Here is a 17,023-nt window from a genome sequence, read left to right as displayed (position 1 = left end):
AGAGCTTCCATGATGGTTTGAAGAGGCACCATCTGGAAATGATACTGAACCTTTTATCTACCTACACATACCCTGGAAATGGCTAGAGTAGAAAAATCAAATGCTGGGAACAATGGGGATATAGTAGAACGGGATTAAAAGCCCAGCTAGATTAAGAACGTTACTATGCAACAGACAAGAAGGCAGGCAGAATGTTATCACTGGGGAAGTCCAAGAAAAAGTACAACTCTGAGATTAAGGGTACGATATTACAACGAAGAGATGAGGAGAAAAGTAATGGGTTCATGCTTTTGTTGTTTGGAAAGTGTGGTCTACTAGTCTTCAATTAAATTTTAGAAATTCAACTGGTGCAACTTGTTTAAAAGTGGCATCAGACATCAAGCAAATTAGATATGAAAGTTAACAAAGAAATACCTGCAAAATATCAAGAATGTCATTATTCAAAAATGTCACGCCACACCATGTTTCAGAACACCAAGAATGTAAAAAGAGGAAAGAATAAAATGGTATCCTAAATATATGCATATTATTTCCAGCAGTCAAATGAAGTAATTGGTGGAAAATAGATAATTGGGTGTATTTTAAGGCAATCTGAAGAGGAGAATGCCATGAACACAAGAAGGAATTTACTAACAGAAACAATGCACATCCAAATAGCAATGTCTGAGTTGTGCTAGAATCCAGACACCGCAGATAATTCCTATAGGGGCCTCTACAGCAGATGAAACTGGAAATCACGTTTAAAAAACAGCAACAGATTGTCACAGGGGTTTGGGGGGTCAGTGGGTACAAATGGTTAGATTGAGCATCAACAAGGAGCAATATAATATCTTCCATGCATGCCCTTCGATCATACTTGTGTACACTGCCATGTTACAGTTTGAGAATAGGCAGTGCCTTGCTCCTTTTCCTGATGAATTGATTTAAGGAGACAAGGAGAGGGATAGCAGGTAAAAGGAAACAATATTGATCTAACATAAATGGGAAGGGATGTGCTTGTGGGAATAAAGAGGAGAAGTTGGGTTGTTTGAGTTGCATCTGGATAGGCAAGTGTGGCATTGCTAATTTGAGTGGGACAGAAGGGAAGGGGAACACAAGATGGAACTATATTTTTACCGGGGGGGGGGGTGTTGTAAACTGTCAAGGAACCAGAAGAGATATCTTGTGGCGGGTGGGGGGGAGAAAGGGGTAGGTTAAGCTAGAGGAGGGAGGGATGTTACATTTAATAAAAGCTGCTGTGAGTCTTTAGTGTAGGGCAGAGTATAAACTGAAACAATATATAAAATGCAATGATTTTATATTTAGTAAAAAGGCAAGGTGGCTTTGCCTTAGTAGGAAATGTTTCTGGTTGTGCAAGTCAGGGCACCTGATTTTTGCTGATCCCTCTACCCACTTAGATAATTGCTCCAGACCTTCTTGAACAGAATGGGATACAATGCAGGGGGCTGCAGTAGATTATGGAAAAAGGCGGAAAGCATCCCAACTTGCATGAATAGAAGCACTTTCCACAAAGTCAAAGTCATCATAGGATGCAACCCAAGATAAAAAGTCTGAAGTACTTCCAAGATCATTGTTTGGAACACCATGTGTTGTATCCATGCAACACTCACTCAAGGTCACACTTTCCCCCACTGAAATCAAAATGTATAACTTGGTCTGGATTGTGCCCATACTGTTTAAATGAAAGAGACAGGAAAACTACTACATCAGAAGTTTCTATACAGCTTTTTAAAGACAAAATTGGTTAAATGCTCTAAAATAGAAAACCACCACCACCTACTGGAGAGGACCCTTTTAAAAAATTACCTTGTTCAAATGTTCTCATTTTTACAAGGCACAACTAAAAATCTCAAATACAGTTTATATAGAATGAGTAATTACTATCTGTCTAAATGTGGTACTGGAAAATAGACAGAAAATGCCTGAGTTTTCATTTCACTCTTTCCTCACTGTTATGTATATGTTAACAAAAAAAATCTCAAATGATTTAGACAAAGGCTTTTAGCTCAACGCATAATTGCAACAAAATTACAATAATTGTCCCAATTAAAATAATCCTGAATGAACAGTTTGTCATCTTAATGTTCCAATGGTTTATAGAAGGATCTACTTAATTAGCTGAAATTGCTTTCCAGTGTTAGTATCAAATGTCATTTGTTAAAAGTTGAACGATTTAGAAAATAATTTAACAAAAGCAACTTTACCAAACACCAAGAACCAACATTTTCTTTTTTCCAGCTGAATAAAGCAAGCAGATGTGTCATCAAATTGCTATAAAAATAAATGAGGCTTTTTATAGGAAAAAAATTAACTTTACTACTAGTGCTAAAGATTTCTTATTCTGATTTTTTATAAACACAAATTTCAAAAAATAAATTATATATCATTTATACTCTTTCTTATTAGCACAGCACTGTACATACATTCTGAAACCACAGTAACAAACCAGTGGGACAGAAATATATACCATTTCTGAAGAAAAGCTGTAATTTTTTAAATTATTTATCCCAATTCAAAAGCTGTTTAATGGAACAAGATGTACACTGAATATTGTCATTAGAACTGGTAAATTCTGATTTACTTTTTTATACAAGTATTTTTATTCTGCCTTTCAGGGCATACCCATCACAAGGTAGCTATATAAAATAATCAAATATAAGACAACTATTTTAAAAACAGCCACAACAATTTTAAAACAGCAGCAGAAAAACCAATTCATAGGCCAGAAATATTCTAGGAAGCTAAAGCATGTCTTCTCAGAACTTAAATACTCCATTCACAGAGCAACAACTAAGGGCTGCACCAAATGTATTCGTGCAAATTCTTTTCACCATGAGAGCAGTGCTTTCAGGGCCTCCAAAATGTTCCCTAAAGTCCACGCATTGCTCACCTTGCTCAGCCTGATTCACTGCAGGTGAAATTTAGACACCAGCAATAGTAACATTCCACAGCCTGATCCAGCTACATGATGTCACTGAGGGCAAACAAAATTGACAATACTTCCTGCTTCACTCTGAATAGGACTGCCATCACCTGAACGGTGTTGGCGAGGATAATTTTTCATGTGGTTTCGAGCCCTTCCTGGGAGAAAAAAAATCACCAGGGAGTTCTGCACTTTTCATAGGGAGCTTCTTGGAGGAAAAGTGGGATATAAATATAGTAAATAAAGTAACAATCAATTAAATTAAAACCGCAGTTGCTTCCAGTGTTCAAAACTTATATCACGTTAATGTTCGTTAGAGGTAGACAGATAAACATCTATGCTCTAAGTCTTCATGAAAGATCGGTGTACAACAAAAGCAAAAGAAGCCCAGAAAAACAGAATAAACTCTGTAACCTTAAAACAAAAACAAAAACAAAAAACACACATCCTCTGTTGCTATTTGAACCCAATGCATATCATGGTTCCCTTGTCAGCCAAGGGCTGAAACCATAATCTGAAGTGGTTTCACGAACCATGGTTATGAATGAACTTGGCTAGCATTTTGCTTCTGAATTGCAAACCATGGTTTGCTACATAACAGGACTGTGTCAGCACTGGGCCTCGGTGTTGTAAGAGCAGCCTCTCTCCAGCAGTTGTATCAGTACTAATCATTCATAACCTGCAAGCCATAAAAGAATCCCTCACCTACTTCAATATCTAAAAGTGACAAAGCTGTAAATGAAACAAACAATAGACAACCTACAAAGCATGGACTCATATACATTCATGTTTAACGTTACAATACTGCATGGCAGACTTCTTCACCAAGGTAATCAGTTGTTAGTGCCATCTACTGGCAGAACAAAGATAGTTAGTAAAGATAGACAGGTTGCTTCCTGACCTACACACTTACTGGAGAGTACGTTTTATGGAACTCAGTGCTGCTTGCTTCTGAATAGACATATATAGCATTATGCTTGCTAATGTACTCCAACAGTTCCCCTCAAGTCAGCTAAACTGGTCTCAGCAATGCAGGTTAATACTACTGCATTAGAAGGACAAAGACTGTCATATCACAACCTGGAGACCCTGTCTTTACAGCTTTGTAGCTGTCCTGTAGCTGTCTGCTCTTCTCTCAGTCCTATTGCCAACTCTCTCCTTACACATGCTGAAGCAAGCAAGCAGAAACCTCAGCTACAGCCTCATCTGCAGTTGCAGAATTGTTAGAAACAGAAGCAGACTCTCTCTAGGTGGCGATCAACCAATCCTAATAAGAATCGAAAGGAGCTACTGCTTAATTAGTACAGCCCTACAGATCACTAGTTTAAGCCTATTCAGACGTTCAATAAGTGAAATAGGAAGGAAGTACTGGGCAGACAGCAACTCCTGATCAATTATAAATGGGAAAGATACAAGACCATATCCCATCAGCCTCATCTTTTGAACCTGTTAACAAGAAATTTTAATTTTAATCCCAGGAATGCATAAGACTTCTATAGATGTTTGGGAAAAACAACTATAGATATCACAAGATTATAGCTAAGTTACAGTCTGCCAAGTTATCAATATCTTCAAATAAGACATTTTGTACAGACTGTAACAGGCCACTTTTTCAGGTTTTGTCCGATAAGGGACAAATTACATGTGAGGCGATGTGCCATTAGGCCCCCGGTCACCATACCTAAAAAAAGATATTGTAGAGCTGGAAAAGCGCAGAAAAGGGCAACTAAAACGATCAAGGGGCTGGAGAATCTCCCCTACGACAGAAGGTTACAACAGCTGGGATTGTTTAGTTTGGAAAAAAAGGAGAGTAAGGGGAGACATGATAGAGGTGTACAAAATTATGCATGGTGTGGAGAATGTGGATAGGGAGACATTTTTTTCCCTCTCTCAAAATACTAGAACCCGGGGTCATCCCATAAAGCTGACTGGTGGGAGATTCAGGACAGATAAAGGGAAGTACTTCTTCACACAGCGCATAGTTAAACTATGGAATTCGCTACCACAGGATGTAGTGATAGCCACCAATTTGGATGGCTTTAAAAGGGGGTTACACAAATTCCTGGAGAAGGCTATCAATGGCTACTGGTCCTGACGGCTGTGTGCTACCTCTAGTACCAGAGGCAGTGGGCCTGTGTACACCAATTGCTGGGGAACATGGGTTGAAGGGTGCTGTTGCACTCATGTACTGCTTGTGGGTTCCTGGGCATCAGCTGGTTGGCTGCTGTATGAACAGAATGCTGGACTGGATGGACTTTTGGTCTGATCCAGCCAGCTTCTTATGTTCTTAGGAAGCCTGTCAGTTTTGTTTTGTTTAAATTAATAGCAGATGCAGGGGAGGCAATTTTCACTGGGGTCACAGCATGCAGGGAGGAGAGTTTAACCCTATCCTCCTCCACCATGGCCCAACCAACATCTCACGCACATACTAGCTGATATTCCAGGCTTACATTTAAGCAATAGCCTGACAGCCATTGGCAACAAGGAATTGTATGCAGGAATTCCATGCAGGCAAGTGAAAGGACTGGTGAAGAAGAGATGGAGTGCTCTGTCCCTCCTCAGAACCCAGCCGAGAAATGGGGCTGCTGCAGGAGGAAAGGAGCTCTTTGTCCTCCTTTGCCACTCTCAAGCATTAACACACACCTTTTTTTTTTTTTTTGACAGACTAGTAATTTTTTTCGGCTTATTTATGAGGCTTTATTAGGCCCAGAATAAACTGGAGCCAATGACAGTTTTTCCTGGAGCTAATAGCAGCAGGAGGTCTGGATAATTTTCATGTTTTACCAGCAGGTGGGCAACATTTTTTCTGTTGAGGGACACATTTCTTCATGGGTAAGCTGTTGGGGGCCACATGTCAGTGGTAAGTGGGGCTAAAGCTAGCAGTGGGCAGGAACTGAACCAAAAGTGGGAGGTAACTACTTTTCTCTTTCTGCCACCCCCTTTTCTCTCTCCTTCCTTCCCACACAGCAGGCTGCCAAGAAAGGGACAGATCACTCTTGCCAGAAGTCAGAACTGATCACATGCAGACGGCTTTTGGAATTAGGCTAAAGGCTGCAAGTTGCCAACCTCTGTGTTATATTCTGCAGAATGCCCGGTATAGGATTGTGTTTAGGTGATATATATTATCTGTAAAGTTAACATTTCTCACTCAGACTAGGTATTGGATATGTGCAGCAGACACTGACTTTATGGAAGAACTGAAGTTCAGGGCTTTCTTGGAGATATTGGGACAGTGTATGAATTGCATAAACTTGTATATTTTGAATATTTTCTACATTATTAATACTTTTGGGGAAAAAACATAAATAAAACACTTGCACTGAAGTTAGATCTTGTTGCCAATTTTATGCAAGCACATCAGTCAAAATGATCTCATCACTACCACCATTTAGGAACACGCAGCTACCTTCCATCCACTACTCTATTCCCATGTGAACAGTTTCACTTGCATACGCTTGTAGAGAGTTACAGTTCCACTGGTATGCAGAGGATTGCAGATTCTCAGGAGTCACAGGATACTCCTGTGCCAGTTGATTTTCATGTGGTCACACCCAAAAATGTTACAAATATTTTCACTGTTCATCCTATGTCCTATTTCCGTCATCTTAGCATGAAAATTATTGCCTAACTTATGAGGTGCTAGTTCCACTGTAGTATCTTCTGATTTTATTTGGATATATCCACATTATATTGTTTAACCCTGTAAAAGCACACATTTTCTTTTATTTGCCTTGCACCACCCCATGTACCTCACAATATCAAAGAGATGGAGTATATCATATCAAAGTTCCATTTACATAGGTTCTTATACATATAAAGGCTGCCAGGAATCTCGTCATCCAAGGGAGTCTGATCAGCTTTTTACACAGGGGGATCCTGCAAATTCAGATTCTAATATTGTCCTGATATGAATCTATCCAGACACTACAATCAGCATCTGAGGCCCTCCTCCAAGTGCCTCCTCCAATGGCAACAAGGGAGAGCACCCTCTCGGTGTTAGATCCCAACTGTGTAATGCCCTCTCCACTGTGGTCTGCCCAGAGCCAACATTGTCATCTCTTTGGCACCAGGCTAAGACTTTCTTCTGCTCCCAGGTATCTGATGGGTTTTTTACTGTCAGTTCTTTTTATCAGGTCCCAGTATCATGACTGTTTTTTATCTGATTTAAATTGTTTTTAAATTGTATATGTTAAAGATTTTATATTATGTTTTTGTTATGTTGTATTTGGGGGTTGTAATTTGGCTTTCATGCCAATTTGGAGATCTGTTTTAATTCTTAGATGTATCAAAATGTATCCAAAAAGGAACACAAGGCTGCAGATGGCAGTAAACATGTTTATTACTTAATATTTGTATAGTGCTTTCAAGCATTCAAAACACTTCATATACAGTCAGGGCCAGAAATATTGGAACAAGGATAACTGTTTTGGCACTTGGCCTTGGTACACCGCCACATTGAAGTTGAAAGGAAACACACCCAGATGGAAGCGAAATCAGGACTTCCAGCTGTAATTCAAGGGGTTTGGCAAAAGTGGGGCACTAACCATTCAGGAAGGACAGCCAGTGGCATACACACACCCCATCATTGGTGGCTCATAAATAATGGAACAAACCAACATCATTTCAAACTTAAGGATCGCCTTTAATACCTGGATGAAAATCCTTTGCAGTCAATGACTGCCTGTAGTCTGGAACCCATGGACATGACCAAATGCTGAGTTTCCTCCCTCAAGATGCTTTGCCAGGCCTTTACTGCAGCTGCCTTCAGCTGCTGCTTGTTTGTGGGTCTTTCTGCCTTCAGTCTTGTCTTCAGTAAGTGAGAAGCATGCTCTATTGGGTGGAGATCAGGTGACTGACTTGGCCATTGAAGAACATCCCACTTCTTTGCCTTCAGAAACTCCTGGGTAGCTTTTGCTGTAAGTTTTGGGTCATTATCCATCTGCAATATGAAGCAGCGTCCTATCAGTTTGGCAGCATTTGGCTGAATCTTAGCAGAAAGTATAGCCCTATACACTTCAGAATTCATCCTGCCACTTTTATCAGCAGTCAGGTCATCAATAAACACCAGTGACCCAGTTCCATTGGCAGCCATACATGCCCATGCCATAACACTGCCTCCACCATGTTTGTGTCAGGAACGCCTTGGCGGCCTCTCTCAGTAGATTCCAATAGCCAACTCAAGACACAGACGAAAGGGAATTCTTTTCAAAGCTTTAATCCCATTACAGCTTAATGACTCTTTCAGATGCTAATCACCAGCGGCTAAAGCAAGGAACAGTAGCGTGGCCTAAGCTTCAGGCAGGCAGTTGATTTCCGTTTGAAAGAGAGTCACTTGAAGACCCAGAACTTATGGGCTAGGGAGAGATCCTCCCTTTCCCTTGGGTCCATGGGAGGCGGCCGTTGCTTGTGCACCAAACGGGTGCTACGCCTCCTTTCCACGCCCTCCATCGCTCGTCGCTCTTTGCATCTGCGTCAAGCATCTAAGAAGCCCCCCTCCCGCACTCCCTCACTACCCAGGTCACTAACTATCTCTGGAATGCCGGCAGGAGGAATCTCTGCCAGGTGCTGCTCTGGGGCTCTCTGGGCTCAGTTTCCACCCTGACAGTTTGACAGAAGATGTGGTATGCTTTGGATCATGAGCTGTTCCTTTCCTTCTCCATACTTTTCTCTACCCATCATTCTGGTACAAGTTAATCTTGGTTTCATCAGTCCAAAGAATCTTGTTCCAGAACTGGGCAGGCTTTTTTAGGTGTTTGCTGGCAAAAGCTAATCTGGCCTTTCTGTTCTTGAGCGTTACCAGTGGTTTGCACCTTGTTCTGAAGCCTCTGTATTTACATTCATAAAGCCGTCTCTTGACTGTAGATGTTGACAATGACATGCTTACCTCCTCAAGAGCGTTCTTGACCTGGCTAGATGTTGTGAAAGGGGTCCTCTTCACCATGAGCAGAATTCTGCGGTCATCCATTTTAGTTGTCTTCCGTGGTCTTCCAGGTCTTCTGCTGTTGCTGAGCTTGCCAATTAATTCCTTCTTTTTCAGGATGTTCCAAACTGTTGTGTTGGCCACTCCCAATGTTTTTGCTATCTCTCTGATGGGTTTATTTTGTTTCCTCAGCCTAATGATGGCCTCTTTCACTCACATGGACACCTCTTTGGGCCTCATGTTGGGAGTTCCAGTGAACAGCTACCAAATGCAAATGTAAGACTCAGAACCACCTCCAGGCCTTTTATGTGCTTGACTGGTCATGGGGTACCCAGGAAACAGGCCACACCTGGCCATGCAGCTGCTTGTCAGCCATTCGTTCCATTACTTATGAGCCACCAACGATGGGGGGGGGGTATGCCACTGACTGTACTTCCTGAATGGTTAATGCCCCACTTTTGCCAAACCCCTTGAATTACAGCTGAAAGTCCTGACTTTGCTCCCATCTGGGTGTGTTCCCTTTCAACTTCAATGTGGCGGTGTACAGAGGCCAACTGCCAAAACAGTTATCCTTGTTCCAATATTTCTGGCCCTGACTGTATATTATCTTATTATAATCTTTACACCAATCCTATAAGTCAGTATTATTGCAAATGAAGAGAGAAGTTTGCCTAAGGCTACCAAGTGACTTCATGACAGATACAATATTTGGAACAGGGACTTCATGATTTGTGGCTCAGTCTCTTGGCCAGTACCCTACACCAGTTTATTAGTATCCCTTAAATTTATATTCTGAAGAGGATCTGAAATCCCTTGAGTGAATACCATTAGATTGTGCCATACTGGAAAAGCAGCAGGGATACAGTGAGGGGCAAATATGATGTCACAGACTACAATTCAGAAATGCTCACATATTCACAGATGTCAAATTGTACAGTGCCTTACTCACCCACCATAAATGTAATTATACCCAATGCTGTTAACAAGTCATGGGGCGTCATCACTTGGTATAATTAACAATAATCACTCAAGTTGCAGTAATCAAAAATAGTTATAGCATACCACACATATACATTTACTGCTTACTTCGCAAAAATTTGAAGTACTCACCTGATACAGCACAGCTTTTAGATGTTTGCTCATCCTTAAGTAGTCTAACCTCAAAATAACTATTCATATTTATTGTGGAGGGTGGTGGTGATGAAACCGAATATTGCGCAAGCAGACTTTGGCTCATGCCTTTTCTCCTTCCCACTGCAATCTCTGTGGTCCTGCTCCCTCCACAGCACATTTTGAAGGTGCACGGGGGGGGGGGGGGGGATAGGGGAAGGGGTAATCACCCCATCCCTGTTCTGTTGTTGAAAGCCATTCTGCGTGGGAGGGGGAATTACTTGGATAACACCAATGAATTTCAGATTGTATCACATAATGCATTTGTTGTTAAATGCTTTTTAATATCACCAACAAATGTTTCCCATAATCAAAATCATACTTACCTCTCATATATGGTTTTTAAAGTTAACTGATCTGGAACACCTTCTGTTTCTTCCAAATATAATATGAGCCAAGATGTCCTGTATGGCCACTGCTCTGTCAAATTGATCCAGCTAGCCAGCCTATCCCAGTTAAAGGTGATCTGATTAGCTCTCAGTAAACGTCCTATAAAATATGAAAGGCTGTTGAGGTAAATTTCAAAATCCACAGTCCAGTAGTATCTCTGATAGGACCAACTAAAATGTTACAAAATAGTGAGCATGTCTGAACCTTTTCGTGCAAGTAAACAAATACTTTTTAAAACAATGTACAGCAATATTTCACATCTCCACAAAATAAAGATAAATGCATGTAATATGTAACAAGAGTTAAGTTCCGTAACTAGCATTTCTCCAGGGGAAGGATACAATGGGACACTTGCGCGTGTGGCCAGCCCTGCCATTTCTGGTCCACGCACAGCCCCTACCACTTGCATAACGGTGACATAGCGCTTCCAAGGACGAGCCCCGAAATTAGTGAAAACGTTCATTTCTGGAAGGGGCAGGTCGGTGGAGCGTACTGGCTCATTTCAGGGATTGCCCCCGGAAGTGGTACATCACTGTTCTGCAAGTGGTAGGGACCACGCAAGGACTGCAAACAGCAGGGCTGGCCGCGCATGCAATGGCACCACTGGATTCTGCCCAAGATGTTAAATAATTTCCAAATGATAACTTACACCTCTGAAGGCTATAGCAAGCCACCCTGTAAAGAAGAATTATTAAAGTGGCATCGGATTATTAAAGTGGCACTGAATTATTAAAGTGGCACTGAATTATTAAAGGAGCATTTTTTCAGATTCTCCCTTCCTCCTGTGCCCCCTAAAACGTGCTCTGGAAGGTTGGGGAACCTTCCAAAACAATGGGGGCTTCAGGGGGAAGGAAGAAATTAGCAAAAATGGGATATTGGATAGTCACTCTGAAGGTCCATTCTGGTATCATGTGACAGAAGCGTCTAAAAGTAGGCAGGGATCACGTGATTGTGTTTTTTTTAAGAGTGTTGCTTCCTTTGGCTCTGCACCCAGCTCTGTCCACAGCCAAGCAAAAAACAGGAGTCTAGCAGTGAAGCAGTTAGCATGGAAAATATACACCAAAAAACATATAGGGACAAGAGTTCTTTCCGAGAAGCTAGATCACAGGTGGAGATCAACCTAACCTATGGTGCATGTAAGCAGTCATCCTGTCAGCCACCCAGAAAGGGTGGGGTTAGACACCTTGGTCACACCATACCAGAATGGACCTTCATGGTGAGTCTCCAACATCTCATTTTCTGTATGATGTGAGGTGTCCAAAAGAATGGGATGCACCCCAGCTGAGAATTTTATAGTAGGGTTTATGGCTGATCTTAAGGTGGAGATACCACCCGCTGCAGCACCCTCCAGCCTAAGGTGACCTCCACAGAGGCAAAGGGGTCCAATTTATAGTGACAAGTAAATGTGTTAGGAGTTGGCCAGGTAGCTCCTCTATAGATCTCAGATGGAGGAGCATTTGTGAAGAAACCAGCAGAGATTGCGACTGCACTGATGGAATGTGCAGTGAGGTATAGAGGCCTAGGTATGTGCTGTCTGTTGTAGGCAAAGTTGATGCATGCCTTAATCTAACGTGCTATGGTGGTCCTAGAGACCTTTTCCCCAAAAGACGCTGGATGAAAGGACACAAACATGGAATCAGTGAGGTGGAAACCCCTGGCCGTGCAAATGTAGATCTTCAAGGCTCTGTGAAAGTCCAATTTGTGCCTTAACTCCTCAGACAGATGAGAAGGATTTGGGCAGAAGGAGGGAAGAACCAGTTCCTGGAAGTGATGAAATATAGAATGTATTTAGAAAGATGGATTGAGTCTAAGGATCATGGCATGGTTGTTGGAAAAGCAGAGGTGATTTCACACTAAGAGGGCCCCTAGCTCTGAAACCCTCCTGGCTGATGTAACGGCCACTAGGAAGGCCACATTAATTGAAAGGAGTCTAAGGGACACTGTACATAGGGGCTCAAAGGTCTGTTGACTGATGCTGAATTTGCAGAAAAAGTTGGGAGTTCAATGGTCATTTGCATGGGTTGACGTATTTCCAGCTGAGGCAGGTAGGTAGTCTGCTGTCATATTCAGCATCTTTGGATGTGTTGGGCTGAGGAATGGAGTGCTCCACCCACACCAGCAGGAGGTTTGCTTCCTTTTGAAGTGATTTGGATCTGGCCCCTCCCCGACTGTCCATTTTTGTTGATACATTGTGCACAATAAAACATGGTGACCCTGCAGAGTATATGCCCTGCACTACCTGATGCTGGCAGTGGGCCCCCATCCTGTCAGGCTGGAATTGTCAGGATTAATCCAGGTGGATACCTGAGGGAGATTCCTCTTTGAAGACTGGAGTGTTTCCTCCATCAAATGAGGGCTGTTTTTACATCTGGATGAATGGGAACTAACCTGTCGTGCTTGCAGGCAATGTCATGCTGGTAGGAGAGAAGGAGCCAGCGTAGTGGATGGAGTGTAACCTTGCCCATGGGAGAGCTTGGATGCAGGGGATAATGAGTTCAGTTGAGACAATGTGCTAAGGTCATGAGGTCTGCTCCCTTGAGGTAGTGCAGGGATCTAGATTCTTGGATTAGTTTGGAGATCCTGTCTGCAGACAGGGATATGGAATCCACCCAGGATTTACCTGGAAATTGCTTACCCTGGATCTGGTCAGGAAGTTCACTAACCATCATAGTTCTTATTTTCTGAATAAACTGATCTTCATTAGAGAGAGAAGGAGGGGCAGGGGGAATGCTTGTCCAGGAGGAAATCCACTCTGATATTTAAGAGGCTGTTGAGGGCCTGGGTAGGCCTGGAAGGCCAAAGATGGTGCCACATCATTTTGGCATGGAAAAAATCTACCATCCAATATGGCTGCCTACACCTTAGCACTGCTCTGGCCTCCCCTCTGAGCAGGTCCCAAACCTTGCACACTGGCCACAGCATCTTCTATGTTGATGATTCTGGCACCGGGGCCTTCACTGGGATCTTTAATGTGCTCAGCAGGTTCCATAAGACTGCAACATTGGTCAAGCTCCGTTGCCACTTCCTTGGAACTAGATGAGAGATCCTCAGTCTTGTGAGGTTGCTGCTGGAGTCTGCCCTGCCCAGATGCAGTAGGGAAATCACAGGGCTTGGGAGACATGGCCACAGGCATGGGGGATGGGTGTCAGGCTCGTGCGTCATAAGCAAGTTCTTCGAGGAGGTGCGCTGTCAAGCACAAGGAACCTTAACAATTCTGATATGCATCCTCTTAAAGAAGCTCCCTTCCTATCAGAGACATCAGGACAAAGGAGGAAAGGTAAGAGGAAAAAGGATTTTAAAAAAATACAGGAATACAGAGAAAAGTCCTGAAAGGAAGAAAAATAAAGAGGAAAGAATCTAGAATAGTTCAGGAAGTTCAAGGAGTGGAAACTCAAGGAGAGGGAACTGTCCTGGGCAAAGGCAGGGAAGGAACTGCCTTTGGGCAGGAACTGGGGGGTGGAGCCGAAGGAAGCAACACTCTAAAATCACATTCATATGACCCTTACCTTCCAGGGCAGAGCCAAGGAGATAACCCATCCTTTTGGATGCATCTTCACACCTCACATAAAGAAAATCACCCCCATCCCCCTCTCCAATGGGAGATTCCACTTGATTCAAATCCTTCCATTTCAGGAAGGGCAAGTCTGGATCCAACCATCAGGGGTGGGCTTCAGTTTATTTCTATGATAATACAAGAGGCAGTTTTTCAAAACAAATTAAAAATGTGCCATCATTTTGTTCTTTTTCAGCCAACACCATTACATGAAGGAAGGTATACAGCTTTTAACTGAACTAAGAAGCCATTATGCCAGAGAGAGAGAAATCACTAACCATAAACATGAAAACACTTTATACCACATGTAACGCTGGAATACATATGGCAGCTTGCTCGACAGCACCCAAGTTTTCTCTGAATAGTTTGACTTAGTTGTGGTTATAAGTTATCATGAGAATACTTTCTGAATAATGTAATATAAATGTAAATCACTTGCTGTTTCTCAGTTCTGTGGCTCAGCTTGGAAGGTTAAGAGCAAGCTCAAGGTTCATTCGCAATGAATGGTGTAAACAATTTCCCCCTTTTTTCTTTCCAAGATCTTTGTATAGCTTTTGAAAGCACCTAGTGGATTACGATACCCAGACAGCACTCTACATACAGCATAAAGACCGTGAATATTAAATGCCTGACTTTGATAAACAAAGTATGATAAGCAAACATACCTGTCACAGAAACAATATTGAGCAGTCGCCTCATAGTCTGTGGGCTAATATCACTGAACCAATCTTCCGTAACCAGTAGCTTGGTCAGATCAAAAGACATTTGACGTGTAATGGTACGCTGGATTTGTCTTCTTCTGTAAGTATCCTAATAATAAAAACAAAACCAGGTATTTTTATATATGTATGTATATGTATATATGATTATTTTCTCGATATAGTCTGCTGAAAAGGAAAGATATTTTATTGATGCACTCAGGGCAGCAGACTAAATTACTTTAAAACTCTAAGACCTACCTTTCTCACCAGGAGAAAATATTAAGTATTTCTTGCAATAAGTTTTATTTCAGTAGCTCTTCTAAAAGATTGTTGCTTTTTACAATATACTATTTTGATATTACGCATAATGGGTTGGATCCAGCTTCTTTCCTACCGGTGGGACCACTCCCTGAGCAAAGTCCTGCTCACAATACTCATAGAATAGTAGGGTTGGAAGGGGCCTATAAGACCATTGACTCCAACCCCCTTCTGGCAAAAAGCGAGGGGGGGGGAATCTTCACTGATTCCCCTTCCCTTGCATCCCCCAGGGACATCTCTGCCACTATTCTGGAGCGTCTCCCAATCCTCTGAAGCAGGTTTGAGATGGCATGGGGGACGGGGGTGGGGGGATTGTTGAAGATTGCTGCCTCCTTCATGCCACCATCAAGATTCTTCTCCTGGATCAGAAGCCTCCTGCTGATGAAAGGAGCCAATCCATCCACAGGAGCAGATTCTGGATCTAACCCAATACTCTCAGGGCAGATGCAAATGTTTGAGAGATGTGGAACTTGCAAAAGACAGACTAACTTGTGTTTCTGACATAATGGTGTACGTTCCTATGGAGCATAAGGGTCTCAGTGTGAGAAGGAACATCAGAAAGGCACTTAAACTTCTGTAAGACCTTTTGAACATAATAGAGATATCAAAAAAGAATTCTATTACAGAAATAATGCAAATCATTGTTCTCAGTGTGCTTCTACAGCTCTGCCAAGGTAACAGGATGGAATGAATAAATGCAACAAGCATTCCACAACACACCCTAAAGAGACCCAAAAGGTATAATGCTTGCCACAGCTTTCCTAAGAACTGGATCTGGTAGGGATTATCTTAAAGCCAAAATAGCTTAGCATATGCTGAAAAATCTTCGATGAGAAGCATCCCCATGGATGTGGAACTGCATGGCTCCCTTTCTTGTGGCTTTTAAGAGATTCTTAAAGACTTCTTCTTCTTTCCTCCAAGCTTTTTATTGATCTTATTGCTGGCCCCATATTTGTTTTTACTAGGTTGTTGTATTTATTATATTTGTTTCTTTTTAACATTTTTACTGTAAGCCACCTTCTAAGGGCTTGTCTTAAAAAAATGGTAGAATAGAAATATATACAAGAGATAAACATGGTCTCTAAACATGGACTAAGCTCCCAAGCACTAATTTCTAGCTGCAATTTACATGAAAATGGGGCCCCATTTTTTACCGCCAGGAAGCAGAAGCTGTCAACGCAGTCACAAAAGTTAGACATTATTTTCTACATGGATGCCAAGGATTTGATCATATCTGCATTGGGTCTAAGGAAGCCAACTAAGTACCTGACCTAATGGCTGTTTGCTAGAATATCCGAAGACATTTCCATGAATTAGTTAAACTCTGAAAGATTTCAAACTGGCTGTTTCTTACTCGTCTGTTGAGTGCTGTTTTGCTTCCAAGCTTTGTCACGTCTCCCAGGCTATTTTGTGAAACTCTTCGATCAACTTCTTCATGGAATCCTGAGAAAAAATTTCATGTTAAGATGTGTTTTCTTTTACAACACAACAGATAATTTCTACTATTAAATAGTAATATATAAACAATAGTAATATATAAATAATCTTGCAAATATTTATTCCATCTAATACTAATAAAATGGTATTAGCGGATTGCTTATTTATAACTCTGCTACTATACCTGAACTATCTGAGTATGGAACATCTCCATTTGTGGTTGCAGCTACCATCATCTTTTTAGCACTGCTGAGTCCACGACTATTAAGAAAGACTGGTAAGTGGACTATATTTCTCATGTAATCATGTCCATTTATATTTGAGTCCCGTAGCACACTGTTCAGATTCTGATTAATTGCCTTTATAATGATGTGCGGGTCACTAGCAAAAATGGCAATAAATGGGCCTTTTGAAAATAGGACTCGAACCTGTGAAAAGAAACATCAATTATATCATTAAAAACTATAAGGATACCACCACAAGTAGCTCAAGGTGAAAAGACCGTGGCACTGAGGAGCCAATGGGCCAGACTAGGGGATACACTCAGCTCTGCACTCCTGCCTGCCATTTCTGTGATGTGCTGCTCCCTGCCCCCAGTTCAGTAGACTGGA

General features: G+C 41.9%; 1 protein-coding gene across 3 annotated transcripts in view; it reads right to left on the bottom strand.

Annotated features, from left to right (window-relative positions):
- The window catches only part of KIDINS220 (kinase D interacting substrate 220), an 86,757-nt gene that overhangs the window by 26,513 nt on the left and 43,221 nt on the right, over positions 1–17,023 (bottom strand). For all 3 annotated transcript variants that reach the window (XM_084826685.1, XM_084826687.1, XM_084826686.1), the window contains exons 19-22: positions 16,597–16,840; positions 16,330–16,418; positions 14,622–14,766; positions 10,340–10,502 (exon numbers count right to left, since the gene is read on the bottom strand). In XM_084826685.1, the coding sequence (XP_084682811.1) occupies positions 10,340–10,502; positions 14,622–14,766; positions 16,330–16,418; positions 16,597–16,840 (641 nt within the window). The remainder of the gene's footprint in view (positions 1–10,339; positions 10,503–14,621; positions 14,767–16,329; positions 16,419–16,596; positions 16,841–17,023) is intronic.

The sequence above is a fragment of the Heloderma suspectum genome, chromosome 1 (genome assembly GCF_057233095.1).
Source record: "Heloderma suspectum isolate Gila_16-S chromosome 1, 16-S_ref, whole genome shotgun sequence".
Taxonomy (NCBI): domain Eukaryota; kingdom Metazoa; phylum Chordata; class Lepidosauria; order Squamata; family Helodermatidae; genus Heloderma; species Heloderma suspectum.
This window is presented reverse-complemented; position numbering and strand designations above follow the sequence as displayed.